This window comes from Tupaia chinensis, unplaced genomic scaffold (assembly GCF_000334495.1).
Source record: "Tupaia chinensis unplaced genomic scaffold, TupChi_1.0 Scaffold000081_1, whole genome shotgun sequence".
NCBI classification, from domain to species: Eukaryota; Metazoa; Chordata; class Mammalia; order Scandentia; family Tupaiidae; genus Tupaia; species Tupaia belangeri.
The window spans coordinates 2552326-2575393 of record NW_006159542.1 but is presented as its reverse complement, the minus strand read 5'-3'; the positions used below and the strand labels follow the sequence as shown (position 1 = coordinate 2575393).

General features: G+C 39.1%; 1 protein-coding gene across 1 annotated transcript in view; it reads left to right on the top strand.

Moving 5' to 3' along the window:
• ECPAS (Ecm29 proteasome adaptor and scaffold) overlaps positions 1-23068 on the top strand; it is a gene marked incomplete in the record, with an annotated part of 131961 nt that overhangs the window by 38138 nt on the left and 70755 nt on the right. The window contains 4 exon segments of the mRNA XM_027769442.1: positions 811-982; positions 9874-10013; positions 15713-15794; positions 18947-19066. Of these exon segments, the coding sequence (XP_027625243.1) occupies positions 811-982; positions 9874-10013; positions 15713-15794; positions 18947-19066 (514 nt within the window).

The window sequence follows — 23068 nt, the reverse complement described above, 5'->3', positions numbered from 1 at the left end:
CCGGTTGGCTTAAACTCAAGCCGGGCGCGTTTGCATGCATGCCCAGGATCCCGAGAGGAGAAGGGATTGCGGCGTGGCCATCACTTTCTGCCTCTCTTTCTCTCTGGTGAGCGCGCACACACCCTGTAGCAAAAACCTCTCCAAAAAAAAAAACCTCTCTGTTTGGATTTGGAACAGTTACACTCCCTCTCTCCCAGCCTCAGTCAACAAATCTTCTGTTTTTGTCAACTAGAAAGCCAAAGTGCAGTGGTCCCGTAGCAACTTGTGGACCAGTAGTTTATATTTTGAGAGTGAACAAAATAATTCTTTCTTTTTTTTTTTTTTTAAAGAGATTTTCACTATATGGCGCGTGCGCTCGCCAGACAGACAGAGACAGACAGAGAGACAGAAAGCGAGAAATCACCCCCCAGGGGGGATGGTCACACCGCAATCCCTTCTCCTCCATTCTCCTCTCGGGATCTTGGGCATGCACGCACACGCGCCCGGCGTGTTTTAAGCCATTGGGTCCAGGACGCGAACCACGGTCAACTACGTGGGAGTCCAGCAACATAGCCATTACGCTAACTGCTGGTTCCCCAAAATAATTCTATCCATTTTTGATAACTGTTAGTCGTTAGAGTCATGGACTCTTTTGGTTAATTTGCCAAAGATGTAGATATTTTTTCTAAATATCTTTAAAATTTTTAGATGGGATTGTAATGACAAATGTTTATTCTTTTAGCAAAATACCATAGGAGGACAGAATATGACTGAATGTTATATATGCCTGTGTTTTATTTATAAAGGGTGAACATTTTATTTCTTTTCTAGATATGTGTTAAATGAATCTCAGAGTCGCCAAAATTCATCTTCAGCACAGGGTTCCTCGTCCAACAGCAGTGGGGGAGGTTCTGGAATCCCACAGCCTCCCCCAGGAATGAGCTTTTACGCAGCTAAACGAGTTATTGGCGATAACCCATGGACACCGGAACAGTTGGAACAGGTACCACACGCTGCTTGCTCACAGTGTAGCTGGCCCTGAGCACCTGCTGTAGTGAAGTCCATGAACCCTGTGTAAAATACTGCCAGGATATTCAGTCTTTCCGATAAAATATGTTTGAAGAAGCAGTTGATGTAATGTGTTGTCTTCATCTTGTCAGATTTTTGTTAAAGCCCTAGGGGCAGGGAGGAGTGGGAAATGCTATTTAGCTTTGTAATACTTATTACAAATTTCAAGTATAAAACACAACCAACTTATGCATTGAGTATATTTAATGTCTGTCATTTCAGTTTTTAATTATGGGTTTAATAATCATCTAGTTCCTTTGGTGCAGTTAAAATACAGTTTTTCTTACACTATCCACCTTTTTAGGGCTGTCCATTTTGTGTAAAGTCAGAAGCCGCTTTACTTCACAAGGGGCAATTTGGGAAAGAGCATGTCTCCTTTATATATTTCTTCTGGAAATTTAAAAATTGGTCTTAAGAATTTTATTCTGGATTTAAACAGGACACAGATATTCTCTGAGCAGCTTTTAAAAATCGTGCTCTACAGAGAAGGTGCCTCACTGTGTCTGTCATCAGGCACCTCAGGGAGAACAGATAAGATCAGTTTGTAATTCTGGAATTCAGGCAACAGGCATTAGTCTCCCATTCCTTGCTTTCATCTCTCCATGGCACTCTAAGTGATTTGAGCCTTTTCTTTTCAGAAATGTAAATGACCATTTATCAAAACAATCATCAAAAAATGTTATAGGGTGTGTGGGTGAGGGTCAGCAGGTGGCGTGGTTGTTAAGGCACTAGACCCTCATATGGTCAGCTTTAGTTCGAGTCCCAAACCTGGTGTCTTGCTTTCTCACTTTCTCCCTCTCTGTCTCTTTCTGGTGAGCAGAAGTGCCCTATAGTAAATTTTAAAAGATGTTACCAGGAGAGGGGAAGAGAGGCTAGTGGGGGCATTCTTGCCACTTGCAACTTTATAGAATGTATTCACCAGGAATTTTAATTGATTTGTATTTGCAGATTTGCTTCTTCATGTTTTATAGGAATTTCTCCCTTTTATTTTTTATTTTATTATTTAAAAAAAATTTTGCTATAAGCCTCATGCACTCACCAGAGAGAGAGAGAGAGAGACAGTGAGGGAGAGGGAAGGAAAGTAAAAAATTACCCCCTCTGGGCAGGGGAGATGTTCATACTGCAGTCCCTTTTTCTCCACTCTCCTTTTGGATTTCAGTCATGCATACACATGTGCCTGGCGTGATTCTAAAGCTGTCAGGTCTGGAACTTGAACTGAGGAAACTATGTGGAATCCAACACTGTAATCTCCACATCACCTACTGGTACAATTTTTTAGTATTGCTATAAGCTGTGAGTACTCACCAGAGAGAGACAGAGGGGAGAAAGTGAGAAATCATCTCCCATGAAGGATAGCCATGTCACAATCCCTTCTCCTTCCTTTTCCTTTCTGGATTTTGGGCATACATGCACATGTGAGTCTCATGTTTTTCAAGTCTCAGGGTCTGGAACTCAAACCATGCAGTTCATGTGGGATCCAGCTGCTTTAACTACCATGCTACCTGCTGGGCCCCCCCTTTTAGTCTCCCTCTTTAAAGCATGGTGTAAGGAAGATAATAGCAGATGGTACTCTTTGCTTTGTGTGATCCGTGAACAGGCATTATACAAGTATTTTGAATGCATTATCTCATTTAATCCTCATAGCAACTTAAGGGGATATAGAAATTGTTAGTTCTGGGACCAGCAGTTGGCGTAATGGCTGTGTTGCTGGACTCCCATGTAGGCGACCGCAGTTCGAGTCCCGGACCCAGTGGCTTAAACTCGCACTGGGCAAGTGTGTGTGTGTGCCCAAGATCCCGAGAGGAGAATGGAGGAGAAGGGATAGTGGCATGGCCATCCCCCTGGGGATTATTTCTCACTTTCTGGCTCTCTCTCTCTCTGTCTTCCTGGTCAGCACACGTGCCCTATAGCAAAAACCTCTCCAAAAAAAAAAAGAAATTCTTAATTTCATTTTCTAAAAGGAACTGAGATTTTGAGATGTACCAGTCTTACTTCTGGTACCAGGGTTTGAAATTAAGTCTTTCTGAGAGCTGAAGGTACAGATTCTTGAGAATAATTGTTAAAGTTAAATTATATGCAAAATTATAAGATCTCTGTGTTTCACTAATTTCATAATCTAGTGCTGAAATGAGCAGTTTGGTTTCAAGGATAAAAGCTATTTTCCTCTTTTAAAATAATTTATTTTGGGGACTAGCAGTTGGTGTAATGGCTATATCACTGAACTCCCATGTAGTCGACTGCAGTTCGAGTCCTGGACCCGGTGGCTTAAACTCACACCGGGCACGTGTGCATGTGTGCCCAAGGTCTCGAGAGGAGAGTGGAGGAGAAGGGATTGTGGTGTAGCCATCCCCCCTGGGGGGGTGTTTTCTCACATTCTGTCTCTCTGTCTTTCTAGTAAGTGCACAAGCCCTATAGCAAAAACCTCTCAAAAATTTTTTTATTTTGTATTTTTTCTTTTGAATAAAAATATTTTTTCCTAATTATAAAATAAATTGTAATTATGTGACCAAAAACATATTTAGAGAAATTAAAAACTATGGGAATCCTGCTACCTTTGTTATTCTTGTATAGTTAGCTGTCTGTGTGTGTGTGGGGTGTGCATGTATATAAAAAGCTTTATATGATACTTTTTTATATGTCAAATAGTACTTTTTACATGTCATTTAATATGTTATTTGTTTTTTGTTTACCAGTACTTCAAGTTTTTAAAAAAGTCATCCTTTTTAATTATTTATATAGCATTTAATTATACATAATACTTTTTAATAGCTCCTGTTGATTGGCATTTGTATCAGTTTTATTTATTTATTTTTTGAAGAATCATTTATTTAATTTTATTTATTCATTCATTTATCTTAATTTGACCAGAGGAAGACAGACACACAGAGAGGTCCAGGACTTGAACCGTGGTCGGCCATGTGGGAATGTCCTGCACCTTAACTATCACATCACCTGCTGGCCCCTAGTTTCATTTTTCTTTAAATGTTTTTATTTTTGTTTTGTTTATTTCTTTGTGTACTTGACTTCCAGAACTGTCCTTTTTCTATGGTTTAAAACGTAAATATTTTGAGTTTTTGCCATGGTTGTTCTTGTTTCAAGTAAGTTGTGTTGAGCAGAGGAGTGAAGGCAAATTTTTTTATGATCCATTATACCTTTTTAAACTGCATCCTTTTCATTTAATGATTGTAAACTTTGTCGTGATTCATATGTGTAAAGACTATTATGGGGCCAGCAGGTGGTGTGGTGCTTAAGATGCTGGACTCCTACATGGCCGGTCAGGATTCAAGTCCCGGACTTGGCAGTTCAGTTTCTCACTTTCCCGCTCTCTCTCTCCCTAGTAAGCAAATATGCCCTGTAGCAAATTAATAAGATGATAATAATAATAATAAATAAAATAATTCTTTTTTAAGAAAAAGAGCTATTGTGTAACTTCCTTTTCAGTTTTTGAATTTTTGCCAGAAAGTGCATGTGCTTGTCGGAGAGAGAAGGGGAGGAAAGAGTAAGAAGGCACTCTTTGTGGGGAATGGTCACACCACCGTCCCTTCTCCATTTTGCCTGATGTTTGGGACCTTGGGCACATATGATTTAAAAATTGGTCTTAAGAATTTTATTCTGGATTTAAACAGGACACAGATATTCTCTGAGCAGCTTTTAAAAATCGTGCTCTACAGAGAAGGTGCCTCACTGTGTCTGTCATCAGGCACCTCAGGGAGAACAGATAAGATCAGTTTGTAATTCTGGAATTCAGGCAACAGGCATTAGTCTCCCATTCCTTGCTTTCATCTCTCCATGGCACTCTAAGTGATTTGAGCCTTTTCTTTTCAGAAATGTAAATGACCATTTATCAAAACAATCATCAAAAAATGTTATAGGGTGTGTGGGTGAGGGTCAGCAGGTGGCGTGGTTGTTAAGGCACTAGACCCTCATATGGTCAGCTTTAGTTCGAGTCCCAAACCTGGTGTCTTGCTTTCTCACTTTCTCCCTCTCTGTCTCTTTCTGGTGAGCAGAAGTGCCCTATAGTAAATTTTAAAAGATGTTACCAGGAGAGGGGAAGAGAGGCTAGTGGGGGCATTCTTGCCACTTGCAACTTTATAGAATGTATTCACCAGGAATTTTAATTGATTTGTATTTGCAGATTTGCTTCTTCATGTTTTATAGGAATTTCTCCCTTTTATTTTTTATTTTATTATTTAAAAAAAATTTTGCTATAAGCCTCATGCACTCACCAGAGAGAGAGAGAGAGAGACAGTGAGGGAGAGGGAAGGAAAGTAAAAAATTACCCCCTCTGGGCAGGGGAGATGTTCATACTGCAGTCCCTTTTTCTCCACTCTCCTTTTGGATTTCAGTCATGCATACACATGTGCCTGGCGTGATTCTAAAGCTGTCAGGTCTGGAACTTGAACTGAGGAAACTATGTGGAATCCAACACTGTAATCTCCACATCACCTACTGGTACAATTTTTTAGTATTGCTATAAGCTGTGAGTACTCACCAGAGAGAGACAGAGGGGAGAAAGTGAGAAATCATCTCCCATGAAGGATAGCCATGTCACAATCCCTTCTCCTTCCTTTTCCTTTCTGGATTTTGGGCATACATGCACATGTGAGTCTCATGTTTTTCAAGTCTCAGGGTCTGGAACTCAAACCATGCAGTTCATGTGGGATCCAGCTGCTTTAACTACCATGCTACCTGCTGGGCCCCCCCTTTTAGTCTCCCTCTTTAAAGCATGGTGTAAGGAAGATAATAGCAGATGGTACTCTTTGCTTTGTGTGATCCGTGAACAGGCATTATACAAGTATTTTGAATGCATTATCTCATTTAATCCTCATAGCAACTTAAGGGGATATAGAAATTGTTAGTTCTGGGACCAGCAGTTGGCGTAATGGCTGTGTTGCTGGACTCCCATGTAGGCGACCGCAGTTCGAGTCCCGGACCCAGTGGCTTAAACTCGCACTGGGCAAGTGTGTGTGTGTGCCCAAGATCCCGAGAGGAGAATGGAGGAGAAGGGATAGTGGCATGGCCATCCCCCTGGGGATTATTTCTCACTTTCTGGCTCTCTCTCTCTCTGTCTTCCTGGTCAGCACACGTGCCCTATAGCAAAAACCTCTCCAAAAAAAAAAAGAAATTCTTAATTTCATTTTCTAAAAGGAACTGAGATTTTGAGATGTACCAGTCTTACTTCTGGTACCAGGGTTTGAAATTAAGTCTTTCTGAGAGCTGAAGGTACAGATTCTTGAGAATAATTGTTAAAGTTAAATTATATGCAAAATTATAAGATCTCTGTGTTTCACTAATTTCATAATCTAGTGCTGAAATGAGCAGTTTGGTTTCAAGGATAAAAGCTATTTTCCTCTTTTAAAATAATTTATTTTGGGGACTAGCAGTTGGTGTAATGGCTATATCACTGAACTCCCATGTAGTCGACTGCAGTTCGAGTCCTGGACCCGGTGGCTTAAACTCACACCGAGCGCACGTGCGTGCGTGGCCATGATCCCAAGAGGAAAATGGAGGAGAAGGGATTGTGGTGTAGCCATCCCCCCTGGGGGGTGATTTCTCACATTCTGTCTCTCTGTCTTTCTAGTAAGTGCACAAGCCCTATAGCAAAAACCTCTCAAAAATTTTTTTATTTTGTATTTTTTCTTTTGAATAAAAATATTTTTTCCTAATTATAAAATAAATTGTAATTATGTGACCAAAAACATATTTAGAGAAATTAAAAACTATGGGAATCCTGCTACCTTTGTTATTCTTGTATAGTTAGCTGTCTGTGTGTGTGTGGGGTGTGCATGTATATAAAAAGCTTTATATGATACTTTTTTATATGTCAAATAGTACTTTTTACATGTCATTTAATATGTTATTTGTTTTTTGTTTACCAGTACTTCAAGTTTTTAAAAAAGTCATCCTTTTTAATTATTTATATAGCATTTAATTATACATAATACTTTTTAATAGCTCCTGTTGATTGGCATTTGTATCAGTTTTATTTATTTATTTTTTGAAGAATCATTTATTTAATTTTATTTATTCATTCATTTATCTTAATTTGACCAGAGGAAGACAGACACACAGAGAGGTCCAGGACTTGAACCGTGGTCGGCCATGTGGGAATGTCCTGCACCTTAACTATCACATCACCTGCTGGCCCCTAGTTTCATTTTTCTTTAAATGTTTTTATTTTTGTTTTGTTTATTTCTTTGTGTACTTGACTTCCAGAACTGTCCTTTTTCTATGGTTTAAAACGTAAATATTTTGAGTTTTTGCCATGGTTGTTCTTGTTTCAAGTAAGTTGTGTTGAGCAGAGGAGTGAAGGCAAATTTTTTTATGATCCATTATACCTTTTTAAACTGCATCCTTTTCATTTAATGATTGTAAACTTTGTCGTGATTCATATGTGTAAAGACTATTATGGGGCCAGCAGGTGGTGTGGTGCTTAAGATGCTGGACTCCTACATGGCCGGTCAGGATTCAAGTCCCGGACTTGGCAGTTCAGTTTCTCACTTTCCCGCTCTCTCTCTCCCTAGTAAGCAAATATGCCCTGTAGCAAATTAATAAGATGATAATAATAATAATAAATAAAATAATTCTTTTTTAAGAAAAAGAGCTATTGTGTAACTTCCTTTTCAGTTTTTGAATTTTTGCCAGAAAGTGCATGTGCTTGTCGGAGAGAGAAGGGGAGGAAAGAGTAAGAAGGCACTCTTTGTGGGGAATGGTCACACCACCGTCCCTTCTCCATTTTGCCTGATGTTTGGGACCTTGGGCACATATGTACATATATACCCTGTGTGTTTCTCAAGCTTCCAGGTCCCTGACTCAAACTGCATAGCTGTGTGAGATCCACCTACCTTATCCATCATGCCATGAACTGGCCCTGTGATTTTTTTTTTTTTAAATTATTTATTTCATTTTATTTATTCATCCATTTCTTTTAATTTGAACAGAGATACACACACACACACACACATACACACACACACACAGAGAGAGAGAGAGAGAGAGAGAGAAAGAGAGAGAGAAAATGAGAAAGTAAGCCACCAGGTCCAGTACTCGAACTGCAGTTGGCCATGTGAGAGTGTTCAGTGCCTTAGCCACCATGCCACCTGCTGGTTCCCATGGCCCTGTGATTTTTTTTTTTTTTTTTGAGAGGTTTTTGCTATAGGGCGTGTGCGCTCGCCAGACAGAGAGAAACATAGAGACAGAAAGCGAGAAATCACCCCCCAGGGGGTGATGGTCACGCCGCAATCCCGTCTCCTCCATTCTCCTCTCGGGATCTTGGGCACGCACGCACATGCGCCCGGTGTGAGTTTTCAGCCACTGGGTCCGGACGTGGGAGTCCAGTGACATAGCCATTACACTAACTGCTGGTTCCCACCCTGTGATTTTTTTAAAAAGTAGAGATGAAGGGTATTTATTCTAGACAGCATTATTTACAATGAAATTCATAACTCCTTCACATTGCATTAAATTCTAAATGGAATCATTCTTTAGTCTGTGTGTCATTGTAGCCAGTTAGATTGAATACTGATTAGAATTTCACCTCCATTGAATAGAGTGCATTTTATTATTTTTTAAGGAATTATTTATATAATTTTATTTATTATTTTTTAACTTGACCAGAGAGACAGAGAGGGAAAGTGAGAAAGCAAGCTACCAGGTCCAGGACTCAAACTGGTTGACCATGTGGGAGTTCAGTGCCTTAATCACCATGCCACCTGCCAGCCTCAAGTGCATTTTATTTTTATTTATTTATTGGGGAGATTTTTGCTATAGGGTGCATTCACTCACCAGAGAGAGACAGAGAGAAAGTGAGTAATAATCCCTCAACCGGTTGGCCATGCCACAATCCCTTTTCCTTCCTTCTTCTTTCAGGATTTTGGACACGCCTGCACACACGCCCAACTTGAGTTCTAAGTCACTGAGTCCAGGACTTGACCCCTGGTTGATTACATGGGACTCCAGTGATGAAACCATTATGCCATTCGTTGGCCCCAGATAGAATGCTTTTTAAATAATATTTTTTACTTTTAGTTTCTAAGAATATGAAGGACAAGAATTAGTATGTTAACAATACAGTAAAAATCCATAGAATGTGCGTTGTTTAGTTCTTTTTGATCAGTTAGAACAAGCCATGGAGTACTTTATTCCAAACGTACTTCCCTCTTACCTAGTGGCCTCATATTTGGACTTCAGGGCTTCATCACTCTAGAGAGGCAGTTGAGTCCATAGCAGGGATGCTGTGCATTGTAATAGTTTTGGAGTCAGAGAGACTTGGGTTTAATATTGCCTACATCACTTACTGTGTGTCTAATTTCTTAAGCCTTTCCTCAGTTTCTTCATCTGAAAAATGAGTGTAATGGGCCAACAGATGACGTGGAGATTATGTCTCTGGACTCCCATGTGGCTGACTGTGGTTTGAGTTCTGAACTCGACGGCTTGAAAATCAAGCTAGTCACACATGTGTATATACCCAGCATCTCAGGAGGAGAATAAAAGAGAAGGGATTCTGGGACCACCATCTCCTCTTGGGGGTTGATTTCTCACTTTCCTTCTTGCTGTTTCTGTCTGTCTCTCTCTCTCTGGTGAGCACACACGCCCTATGACAAAAACTTCTAAAAAAGAAAGTATAATCATAGCTATCTCAGTAATGGTAAGGGATAAATGAGATCATGAATGTGTATATGCAGTATAGTCCCTGGCACATCATAAGCCTAAATAGTAGCTGCTATTCTTGGTACTGTTAAGCTTTGGTATATAAACACACTGGGAAGTTAAATAATCCTTTTAGTGGGTGTTCTCTTTTTTTACTCTCTCTTCTTTTATCTATAGTGCAAATTGGGCATAGTAAAATTCATAGAAGCTGAGCAGGTGCCTGAACTCGAAGCTGTTCTTCACCTGGTGATTGCTTCCAGTGACACACGCCACAGTGTGGCAACGGCAGCGGACCTGGAGCTGAAAAGCAAGCAGAGGTAACTGCTTTTTAATTATGATTTCAAAATAGAAATGTGTAGATTTCTAAAAGCTTACTTATCATGTATTCTTTTTTTAAATAATTATTTTACTACATTTATTATTATCATTATTATTTGTTTAATTTGACCAGAGAGAGACAGAGAGGAAAGCAAGCCTCCAGGCCTGGGATTCGAACTGCAGTCAGCCATGTGGGAATCTAGTGCATTACCCACCATGCCACCATTACCCACACTCTGGCCCCACGTGTATTTCTTCTTGAAGGTTTTATGTAATGAGACATTTAGTTGAGATTATGAAATATACCTAATTTGTGATAGAGTTTGCAAAGGAGCATAGTTCTATATAAGATGTAAAGCTGTTGAAGATGGAATTTAAAGCATCAATATGTTAGGAACATCGTCATAAGAAACCAGATTTTGGGGGCCAGTTGGTGGAATGGTGGGTAAGGCGCGTGGATCCCACATGGCTGACTGCATTTTTGAGTCCCAGACCCTGTGGGTTGAAAAATATGCCGGGCACTTGTGCATGCATGCACAAATCCTAAAATGGGTGGAGAAATGGAGAACAGATTATGGCATGACTACCCTCAGTGAGGGACACCTTCTCATCCCCTTATTTCTGGTGAGTACACATGCCTTCTGGCAAATTAAAAAAGAAAGAAGACTTTTTGGCTAAGTAAATGAACTTAAAATCTACATTGATGTCAGATCCAAGAAATTAATAATTTTTCATTCTCTTTTTTTCCTCAAATCATTCTAGATTGCTTCTAATAAAGAATATGTGTATATATGGTTAACACATTGAAAATCAATTTTATTAAAAGATGTGCTGAATAGTTCCTGGTTCATGCAGAAGGAGATATAAGTAGTAAATAGACTTACAGAAAACATTCTGGGGGCCAACAGGTGGCATGGTGGTTAAAGTGTGCTGGACTCCCACGTGGCTGTCTGTGATTTGAATCCTGGGCTTTCTCATTCCCCCTCCTGTCTTTCTAGTCAAATTGAAAATAAAAACAATAATAAATAAAATTAAATAATTAAAAATTAAAAAAAGATGAATAAAATTAATTAAAAAATTAAAGATAATTATTTAATTTTATTTATTCATTCATTTATTTTAATTTGACCAGAGGGAAAGACAGAGAGAGGGAATGTGAGAAAGCAAGCCTCCAGGTCCAGGGCTTGAACTGTGGTCGACCATGTGGGAGTGTCCAGCACCTTAACCACCATGCCACCTGCTGGCACCAAATAAAGTAATTCTTAAAAAATATATTCTGTATAACGAATAAAACCAGTGAACAATGGAACAATGGGGTACCAATTTATGTTTGTTGATAATTAAAATGTGTAGCAGTTGAGAAATTTACTTACATTTCCATTGAAACTGCTCTTGTTTTTCTAAATTATATTCTTCACATGAGACACACACACACACACACACACACACACACACACACACAGACTGACATAGACAGACCCTCAATAGGATTTTCATGTTCTTATCCTCTCCCACGTTCTGCAGCCAGTCAGTCATGACTGCATCCGTGAGTATACTCTGTTGAGGTGGACCTGGGATGTGAACCCGGAGCTTTTTCATATAGTCTCCAGCATCATGTAGCAGCCCCTACTGACCTATGTTGTTATAACCTAGCCAGAAGCTGCTGTTCTTATTCTTATGCCCTGTTGAGTTGCATTAAATTGAAATAATTTTTGGAAAGCAGTTTGCAGTAAGTAATGCGTCCTAAAAACATTGACACCCTTTTATCTAAATCTGACTTTGGGAATTCATTTTAAGGAAATCATTAAAAAAAATGAAAAAAAAATTATATTTAGAAAAATATTACAGATTGGTTCATTATACCATTTCCCATAATTACTTAAAAGGTGGAAACAGGGATAGCTTTGTGGCTTGGTGGTTAAAGCAGCTGGCTCCCACATGGCCAACCCTGCAGTTTAAGTACCAGACCCACTGGTTTGACAGACACATCAGGTGCTTGTGCATGTGTGCTCTAAATCCCAACAGGGTGGAGAATGGAGAAGAACGGCTTGCAGTGTGATGGTGCCCCATGAGTGTTTTCTCCCACCCTCCTTCTCGATCTCTATCTCAAGGGTGTATACAGGCTTTAAAAAAAAAAGAAATGGTAAAAGAGTAGAAAGAAACAAATTTGTTTTACACAACAGGGATATAGTTAAGTAAATTACTGTCTGCATCTTTATAGAATATTATAATTCTGTTGAAATGATTATAAAAATAAGATAGCAACACATAAATTGTTCCCAGTTAATGGCAAATGAATGAAGCAAAATGCAAAATGATAAGTATACTGATTGTAAAATTTAAAAGTGACATGTGTGAAGATTGAAGACTAACATGAAAAAGATATAGACATTTAATTAAAAAGTCAAATTATGAGGTAGTTCTTGTTCACATTTATATTCATGTTTATAATTATGTCACAGTATGCTAGAAGACTGTGGCATGTAGATAGGTCACAAAGCATTGCATGTATTGTAGTTTTCTTTCTCTAGAACGACCAGCATAGGTAGATATAACTGAATTTAGAAATGAACTTCACTGTGTCTTTGCTTGTTGAACTGTGTGTGTGCGTTGTTGGTGGTTGGGACTAGCTCACCACTAGAGAGCACGTAGGCTGGCGTAGAAGGGGAGGGCGTTAGTCATGGAGTTGGTGCTGGTCACATTCTTGCTGACTGTATGAATTTGGGAATCTGGCAAAGTGTACTTTTGTACTTAGCATTCCTCCCATGTCTGAATTCCTTTATGCTGTTTATAACCAAATTTTCCTGGTATCTCCTTGTAAGGAATTTGGTTTTGAAGTATCAAAAAAAATCTTCCTTTAAAACTTCTCTTCCTGTGAGAAATGGCCCGCCCCATTATTTATAATCAAGTAGTGACTTTGATTGTTGGAAATAGAAGTGCGATGCTTAAGTATTTTGGTCTGGTAAAAATAAATGTATGCGTTTTTTTCCGTAAAAGTTATAAACTGTTTTAAGATAAAAAGTAAGTTGGGAGCAATAGGCAACAATTATCCCATTTTGTCGAAGAGAAGTTCCTCTTCAGGTCATACACCTGTCATTTATCTCTTTCTTTATCTCTTTGCCTGCCATACCCACCCACCATTTTTTTTTTTTTTTAATCTTAATTGCTAGTGGACACATGTATTCTCAGAGAGAGAGAGGAGAGGAGAGGAAGGAAAAAGGACTCCCTACTGGGGTGTAATCACACTGCAATCCCTTCGCCTCAGTTTTTCCTTGCTGTGGGGATTTTGAGTAGGCGCACACACATGTGCCTGGCATGTGTATACCTGCTCAAAGCTGCCAGAGCAGAGATCCAAACTGCAGTCAACCATGAAAGAGTTCACTCCCTTAACCACCTGACTATAGGATCAGCCCTCCATCTACTTTGTAAAAAATGATTTTATTTAACTTTATTTTAATTTGACCAGAGAGGGGCAGAGAGAGAGAGAGGGAGAGAGGGAGAAAGAGAGAGAGAGAGAGAGAGAGAGAGAGAGAGGGAGAGGGAGGGGGAGGGAGAGAGAGAGAGAGAAAGAGAGAGAGAGAGAGAGAGAGGTCCCGGTCATGAACCATGGTTGGCCATGTGGGAGTCTAGTGCCCTTAACCACAATGCCACCTGCTGGCCCCATTCATCTACTTTTTTTTTACATGCGTAAGAAAGAAGTCTAGAAAAAGATACATCAAATTAGTGTCTATAGTATTGAAAAGGAATAGGAATATAGTGTTGATAATAAAGAATTTTATTTTCTATATTTATTTCTGAATTTTAACAGCACACATAATGAGAAAAACTAAAAAATGCTAGAAAAATGGGAAGAAGGAAAAAAGGAGAGTGAAAATTATTCTTAATAATGAACTACTACTGGGGACCATCAAGTGGCATGGTGGTTAAGGTGATGGACACTCCCACATGGCTGACCATGGTTCAAGTCCAAGACCTGGCAGCTTCCTTTGTCCCTTTCCCTCTCTTTCTCTCTGTGTGTCTCTCTCTGGTCAAATTAAAAAAATAAATGAATGAATAAATAAAATTAAATAAATAATAATAAAAAAATAATGAACTACTAAGCTTTTGGTTTGTTTTACTGAAGTGTTTGTGTGTTTTGCCAGAGATCCTTAAAGTTGCAGTACTATAGAAGGAAAGCAGTGGTAGAGTTGAAGATTAGGTAGGCCATTAGCTGAGGAAAGATGTAGGTGAATAATACGTAAAATAGAGTGATATGATGGTAATATGAATCATAGAGTGTCTTTGATGGTAGCAGGATTGTAGGTGTCTGAAAAAGAGGCAGATTGATAAACTGCAAATGAAGGCTTGAAAGCAGAACCAGTGTCAAAAGGCAGAGAGAAGACAGTATTATAAAACCTCATTAGCCAAGGGAGAAGGATTGTGTTACTGCTAGGTTTATAAAATGATTGGGCCGTGTTTGCAGTAGAGGGTAGGAGCCATCACTTTATATCCCAATTTACTTTTTATTTTTTTAAAAGAGGTTTTTGGCATAGGGCGTTTGCATTCACTGGAGATAAAGACAGAGACAGTGAGACAGAAACAGAAAAATTACCCCCTGGGGGGATGACCACACCACAATCCATTATTCTTCCTGGATCTCGGGCACTCAAGCACATGTGCCCAGCATGATTTTCAAGCCACTGGGTCTGGGACTCGAACCATGGTCAGCCATGTGGGATTCTTGGACCTAGTGGCTTGCTTGCTTCTTTCTCTCTCTCTCTCTCTGGTCAAATTAAAATAAATAAATAAATAAATAAATAAATAAATAAATAAAGTAAATATTAAATAAATCTTTTTAAAAAAATCCCAAAATACAATGGATTGTATGCTTCCTAGGGTGTGGTTTTAATAGGTGAAAAGTTGTTTTTACTTTCTTTATCGCTTTTGAATTTCCAAGTGGTTAAATGGAAGACCATAATCAGTCCCAGGGCTTTTTAAATAAGTGTAGTATAGGGACCAGCAGTTAGCATAATGGCTATGTCACTGGACTCCCACATAGGCGACCACGGTTCGAGTCCCGCACCCGGTGGCTTAAACTCACGCCGGGTGCGTGTGCGTGTATGCCCAAGATGAGAATGGAGGAGAAGGGATTGCGGCGTGGCCATCCTCCCTGGAGGGTGATTTCTTGCTTTCTGTCTCTCTGTCTGTCTCTGTCTGTCTGGCGAGCGCACGCACCCTATAGCAAAAACCTTAATAATAAAAAAATTTTAAGTAATATATAGCTCTGCTCTGTTCGAGTTGCTCCATGGGATTGGCCTTGAGAACCCCCTATTAATATATAGGAACACAGTTCAGTTTTCATGTGTGGTACCAAATTGGGTCTTTGGATATAGCAGTCTTGGGACCTGCATCACTTTCTCCCTCTCTCTGGTCAAATTAAATAATAATAAATAATATTAAACAAATCGTGAAAAAACTGGATACATCAATCTGGTTGAATCAAGGCAGGATAAGTGATTCATGTGTGTGTACATGTGTGTATGTTTAAAACTAACTTTGATAGAAGTCCGTCCCTTTCCTTTCTTCTACAGCGTCTATTGCCCATTTCATTTATGTGTTTCTGACACTTTCTGTTTTTGTAATAAATAGTGGGAGGATTTTTAGAATTGAAGTTGTAGGAAAATACAATTTTAACAAACTGTGTTGAAACCTTTCATAGCTTAATTGACTGGAATAATCCTGCCATCGTAAATAAGATGTACAAAGTATACCTTGGTGATATACCACTGAAGACAAAAGAGGTAGGTTGTTTTGATTTCTTCTCATATCAGTGTAGAAAGCATTTATTCACATGAACTGTATGTATTTGTAAATTTTCTCCCAGTTATTTTGTTTTAAGCTACTATGTGAAATAATTGTTTTAAGCCATGCTAGCCTAGGTAAATTAAAATCCGGTAACATAGTTTAATGGATCTGATCTTTTCAACTGAGGTGCTTAAATAGTGATGATAAATTATCTAGATAAGGGATTAACAAAGTTTTTTCTGGAAACATTTTAAGCTTTGTAGGCCTTATGTTCTCTGAGGCTGCAAATACTCAACTCTGTTATAACATGAAAGCAGCCATAGGCAATAATAACTGAATGAATATGACTGTGGCTGTGTTCCAGTAAAAGGTGCAGCTACTGATGGTTGACTTCGATAATCATTTTCATGCATGTCACAAGTGCTATTTCTCTTTTTTTAAAACCGTTGATAAATGTGAGGTGATTCTTAATTGACAGGTTTTATCAAAATAGATGGTGGGCCATATTTGGCCTGTGGGTGTAATTTTCAAACCCTAGTTTAGAATCTAGAACAAAGAGGGTTTCTTCTGAGGCCTCAGTGCAAGGTCTTTGCTTAAGAATCTCAATTCTGCTTAGTTCACTGTGTTTTAAAGTATCCCACAGGTGTAAAAGTTGTTTGCTTGCTTGCCTTTTCAGCTATTCATAGTTGTTTTAAAGATTGTACTAGCTCCTGTTAGGTTGAGTGTGGTGTAAATTGCAAATGGGACCCCTGGATTCTAGCCTCAGATTGCCACATGTGAATGTCTTTGAGAGTAGAGGACTGGCTGATTCCAGAACTTCTCTGGGCCTCATGTTCTTATGTAGAAAATGAAGAATTGAATTAAATTAGTGGTGGTTCTCAGAGCTGGATCCACAGACCTTTTGGGGCCACAGAGTGCTTTCCTAAGGGGGTCTGTGATGGCAAGAGATTATGAGCTGCTCTTTTACTGTTGGGATTTGCACAGGTGGTACAAAAATGGTGGGTGTGGCTCCTGGGGCCTCACCGCAGATCAAAGCTATGTCACTGATACTAGCAGCCATTCTGTTTTCTACTGTCACGTACTCATGGTAAAAATAAACACAAAAAAGAGGAGGACTCAGCTTTCCTTAGTATCCTTCACCAGCCGTGGTGGTACAGTGGCAGTGCAGTGCTCTGTGATGCTGAGGGCACACGGGACTGCCCCGGGGTTCACCCCAAGGTCTCTGTGCTTGTTGCTGTGCGCCTATGGTACCGTGTGGCTGAAGCTGGGGTGGACTGAATTGTAAAGACTCTACTGAGGTTCCTTCCTCCCTCTGCTCACCTCTTTGTCCCTTCAGCTCATGGAAGGAACAAATAAAACTTAAAAAGAGACTATCTTTGATGAAACAGCAAAAGTGATTTTACTTGAGGCAAAGTATAGTTATTGAAATGAGTATTCAGCAAGTATTTTCTCTGAGAGGAAAAAAATGAGGTGGCACTTTAAAAACATTATCACAATTTATTGGCAATGGTAAAAGTTGAACTTTCAAGTAAAAATTAGCATTTTGGGAAACTTGTATTCACCACAGTGACTTGACAGCTTTCCATTACTTAGAGATTTTTTTGATGGTAGTGGTAAGAAAATGTACTGATTTATTTTTTGTGTGTGTGATATTGTATGATAAAACATTTAATTAACTTAGGGAGCCAGTATTTTTCCAATGACCAGTGACGTAAAAGCATACAGAGGTAAGGGAACCATCCAAATGCCAGATAGACTAGTGGAAAGTAGTATCAGAGTAAGCAAAGGTTCATTGCTGTGCTTTCAACTCCAAATTGCAGCTTACCTTGGAACTGTTGTTTGTGAAGTTTTGATATGGTATTAAAAAGGAATATCCACAATTCTTTGAAAAGGCTAAACTCATCCCCACTTTTTCCAACACATAGCTGTGTAAGCTAGGTTTTTGTTATGTACTTCAACCAAAGCAACGTATTAGAGCAGATTGAATGCCAAAGAATACGTAAGATTCCATCTGTCTTCTAGTATAGTGGATGTTGAAAAGATGTGCAAAAAATGTAAAACAGTATTACTGTCAGTACAGTTTTTGGTTTTGGAAGATACAGTTTTTTTTTTTAAATAAAAGTATGTTGTTTATGGAAGTTTTTTTTATGAGTTTATTAAAGTTTTTGAACAAATAAAATCTTATAAAGTTTCTCAGTTTTAATTTCTAATAAAAATATTGATAGCTTATACTTATATAAACAAAAAAGCTCTTTGGAGTTTTTATCTATATTTTATCCCTTCTTTGAATGTGCCTTTCTGTCTATACCATCATTTCTATACCACAACACCTTTTTTGTTGTTGTCATTGTTGTTTTCATTTTGCTTTTCTATAGGGCATGTGAGCTCACTTGAGAGAGAGAGAAAAAGAGAGTGGGAAAGTGAGAAATTATTCTCCAAGGGTGATGGCCATGCCATAGTCCCTTCTGGTCCATTCTCCTCTTAGAATTTTGGGCACACATGTGTGACCAGTGTAATTTTCAAGCCACAGGGTCCAGTTCTTACCACCAAGTCAGCCATGTGGGATGTAGCTGCCTTAACCTCCATGCCACCACTGGCCCAGTAACATTTTTTTAAAAAGTTACTTCTTTCATGAGAGAGAAAGAGGACTCTCAATAGAGTCTTAAGCTGAGAGCCTTTCTCCAAACTTCCCAACCAACCAAGATCACAGGTTGATGTACTTGCAGACCTGGAGTGTACAGCTCGACTCAGGAACTGATCCCCTATCTTCAGATGGCTTCTATTTTTGCAGAATGTTGTATTACCATTGCGTTACTTCACCTGGGCCTTCAGAATATTTAAGCGCATAAAGAAATTTTGCAACCAAGTGTGAGAAACCACTGATTTAGATGAGCTCTTGTGACTTTTTCAGTTCAAAATATTTCTTGAGGGGCCAGCAAGTGGTGTGGTGGTTAAAGGCACTGGATTCCCACATGGCCGACCGTGATTTGAGCCCCAGACCTGGCAGCTTGCTTTCTCGCTTTCCTGTTTCTCTCTCTGTCTCTCTGGTCAAATTTAAAAATAATAGTAACACATGGAATTAAATAAATAAATAATTACACAAAATCTTTTTTGAAATGTTGAGTTATAACCAAACATATCTTGACAGGGAGCAGTTCTGAAGCCAGAGCTGAAGAGGGACCCAGTCAGTACGAGAGTCAAGTTAAAGATCGTCCCTCATCTCCTTCGTTCTAGACAAGCTGCTGAAACTTTTCCAGCTAACATTCAGGTAATCTGTTCTTTCTGGAGAAAATGGCCTATCTGTAATTTTTATGTCTGTATAGAGAAAGAACTGTGTTAGTGGATATTCAGGAAGCGGATTGATGTATATAACAATATTAATGACATTCTTTTTTTACCTGTAGAAGAATTTTTTTAAACTTCATTATATAATATATACTATGTATAATTTCTACTTATCCTGAATGCATGGTGATAATCCCTCTCAAATTAGTTTCTTTTTGCATGTGGCTTTTCTCCAAAAATGGTGCTAACAGAAACTTAGTCATGTTTGTGGAAAAAGAAAAAAAATAAGTCCTCCTTAACTGAAACCCCATGTAAAGGAAATGGTCACATCTCCTCGAGTTTGTGCTGTTAAGGTCGTCATCTCTCTGTGTCTATTGGTGACATTAATGTAGACTTCCTTCCTGTTTTGGTTGTTACAGTAGTCTACCGTGTTTCCCTGACGCCAGTCTTTCCCACAACTAGTCTGTTTTCTCTCTTGCCGCCAAAATGATCTGGGAATCGACATCCTGTACTGTGTTGGTTAAGAAAGTAAGCCCCAAAGGCCTTCCCTTTTATCTAAGTTATGACCAGCTCAGCTTTGGGGGCAAATAGATTTGGGTAGAGTTTTTCTTTGTTAATTAATATTTTTTGCCTTCAGTGTTTTTCTTGTGGTAAAATGTGCATAACGTTTACCATTTTAACCATTTTTGATGTGCGGATCAGTGATATTAAATATGTTCATAATTTTGTGCAGTCCTTATTGGCCGTCTCCATAACTTTGTTTCTTGTAAGACTGGAACTCTGTCCTCATTGCTATTTCCAGCTGTCCCTTGGCAATTTACTTCCTGTTTCTGTGAATTGACTGTTGTGAGTACCTCATAGAACTGGAATCACAGTGTTTGTCTTTCTGAGACTGGCCTATTTCACTTTAAGGTTCATCCATGTTGTAGCGTATGTTTGGATTTCCTTCCATTTTTAAGGCTGAATCTTTGTTCATCTTTTGATAGATGCATTAGATGTTTCAGCAGTTTAGCTTCTGCAAATACTGCCGCGATTTGTGGGCCCACGTTCACATCTCTGTCTCAGACTGAGCATATACCCAGGGTCTATACCCAGAAATGGAACTGTTGGATCATATGGTAATTTCCACTTGTTGAGGAAACACCATATTTTCTGTATTGGCTGTGCCATTTTACATTCTCTCCAACAGTGCAGAAGGGCTTCAGTTTCTCCATATGCTCAACAACACTTGCTATTTTCTGTTTTTTTTTTGATGGGTATGAGGTAGTATCTCTTGATTTGTATTTCCCTAGATTAGTGATAAAACATCTTTTCATGTGCTTGACATTTCTGTATCCCTTTTGGAGAAATGTCTGTTCAAGTCCTTTGCCCATTTTTGAGTAGGTTTTTGTTGTTTAGTTTTATGAATCTTTATTTTGGATGTTAATTTGTTATCAGATATACAACTTACAAATATTTTTTTCCATATCATGGATTACCTTATTGATTGATTGATTGGAGAGGTTTTTGCTATAGGCCGCGTGCACTCACCAGAAAGACAAAGAGAGACAGAGAGACAGAAAGACAGAAAGTGAGAAATCACCCCCCAGGGGGGATGACCACACCGCAATCCCTTCTCCTCCATCCTCCTCTCGGGATCTTGGGCATGTACGCACATGTGCCCAGCATGAATTTAAGCCCCTGGGTCTGGGACTTGAACCGTGGTCAACTACATGGGAGTCCAGCGACATAGCCATTACACTAACTGCTGGTCCCTTTTTTTTTTTTTTTTTTTTTTTTAAGAGAGATCTTTTGCTGTAGGACACAATCTTTTGCTACAGGGCTCATATGCTTACCGAAGAGACAAAGTGAGAAATCAGGCCCCAGGGAGATGATCATGCTATAGTCTCTTCTCTTCCTTTCTCTTGGGATTTTTGGCTCGCATGCACTCATGCCTGGTGTGAATTTCAAGCTGCCAGTCCAGGACTTGAACCACGGTCAGCCATGTGGGAATCCAGCGCCTTAACCACTATGCCATCTGCTGGTCCCAGGTTGCCTTCATTTTATGTTTTCTGATGTGCAAGATTTTTGAATTTTTACAAAGTCCAGTTTATCTGTTTTTTCCCCCCTTTTTGTTGCCTGTGCCATTAATGTTATTCAATAAATCATTGCCAAATCCAATACTGTGAAGGCTTTGTCTTGTGCTCTTTTCTAAGAGTTTTATAGTTTTAGGTCTTACATTTAGATCTTTAATCTATTTTGAGTTTGTTTTTCTATATGTGTTAGGTAAGAGTCTAGCTTTATTCTTTTCTGTGTGTATCTAGTTTTCCCAGCACCATTTGTTGAAATAGCTGTCCTTTCCCCATTGAATGGTATTGACACTCTTGTCAAAAATCCTTTGATCATATATACAAGGGTTTATCTCTGGCCTGCTATGTTCTTTTTGTATTTTTAAGGATTGTTTATTTAATTTTATTTATTATTATTATTTAACATTTTTTTTCTCTAGGGTATATGTGCTTGCCAGAGGGAGTCAGAGACAGAGAGAGAGAGAGAGAGAGAGAGAGCGCAAGAGAGCAAGCTAGAGAGAGAGAGAGAGAGAGAGCGCGCGCAAGAGAGCAAGCTATCAGGTCTGGGATATGAACTACAGTTGGCCATGTAGGAGTCCAGCATCTTAACCAACGTTCTCGCTGCTGGCCCTATGCTATTTTTCTGTTTGCCTGCCTTTATGTCAGTATCATACATATTCAATTTTTTTTCTTTATTTATAATACAGTATGTGTATATGCAAATATGAAATGGTGTTGGCGATGGGGATAGGAAGAGAAGAGAGAGGGAAAGAAGGTACCCTCCACAGGGTCTGGTCATGCTGTAATTTCCTTCCTCCAGTTTCTCAGCCCATCAGAGCCCCCAACCAAGGGAATTTGAACCATGGTTGCCTTGTGGGAATCCAGCACCCTTATCTACCACGCTACCTGCCGGCCGCTGTAGTAAGTTTTGAAATCAGGAAACGTGAGGCTACTAGCTTTGTTCTTTTCTTCTCTTTTCTTCTCTTTTCTTTCTTTCTTTCTTTCTTTCTTTCTTTCTTTCTTTCTTTCTTTCTTTCTTTCTTTCTTTCTTTCTTTCTTTCTTTCTTTCTTAATTTTAGGTTTTTGCCATCAGGCACTTGTGCTGGCTGCAAAGAGACAGAGTGATAGAGAAAGGGAAAGTGAGAAATCACACCCCAGGGGGGATGGCCACACTGCAGTCCTTTCGCCATTCTCTTCTCAGGATTTTGAGCATGCACACTCATGCTCCTGGTGTGATTTTCAAGCTGCCAGGTCCAGGACTAAAACTGTGGTGGGCGTTGTGGGAATCCACCGCTTTAACCACTATACTATACCACTTGTTGGCCCTGAAATGCAACTGATTTTTGTGTGTTTACTTTGTATCCTGATACTTGGCTGAATTTATTAGTTCTTTTGTGTGTGTATGTGTGTGTGTGTGTGTGTGTGTGTGAAATCTGGAGGGTTTTTATACACATGTGATCATGCCATTTGTGAATAGAGATAATTTTATTTCTTTTCTTCCAGTTAGGGTACTCTTTGTTTCTCTTTCTTGCTTGATTAATCTCCCTAGAACTTTTAGTGCTATGTTGCACTAAAATTTTCTGTTTGCCTGCCTTTATGTCAGTATCATACATATTCAATTTTTTTTTCTTTATTTATAATACAGTATGTGTATATGCAAATGTGAAATGGTGTTGGCGATGGGGATAGGAAGAGAAGAGAGAGGGAAAGAAGGTACCCTCCACAGGGTCTGGTCATGCTGTAATTTCCTTCCTCCAGTTTCTCAGCCCATCAGAGCCCCCAACCAAGGGGATTTGAACCATGGTTGCCTTGTGGGATCCAGCTTATCTTGAGTAGCATAATATTACTCTACCACAGAACTGACCCCAATATAATTTGATTACTGTAGCTTTGTAGTAAGTTTTTTTTTTTTTAAGATTTTTTTTTTTATTTCCAGG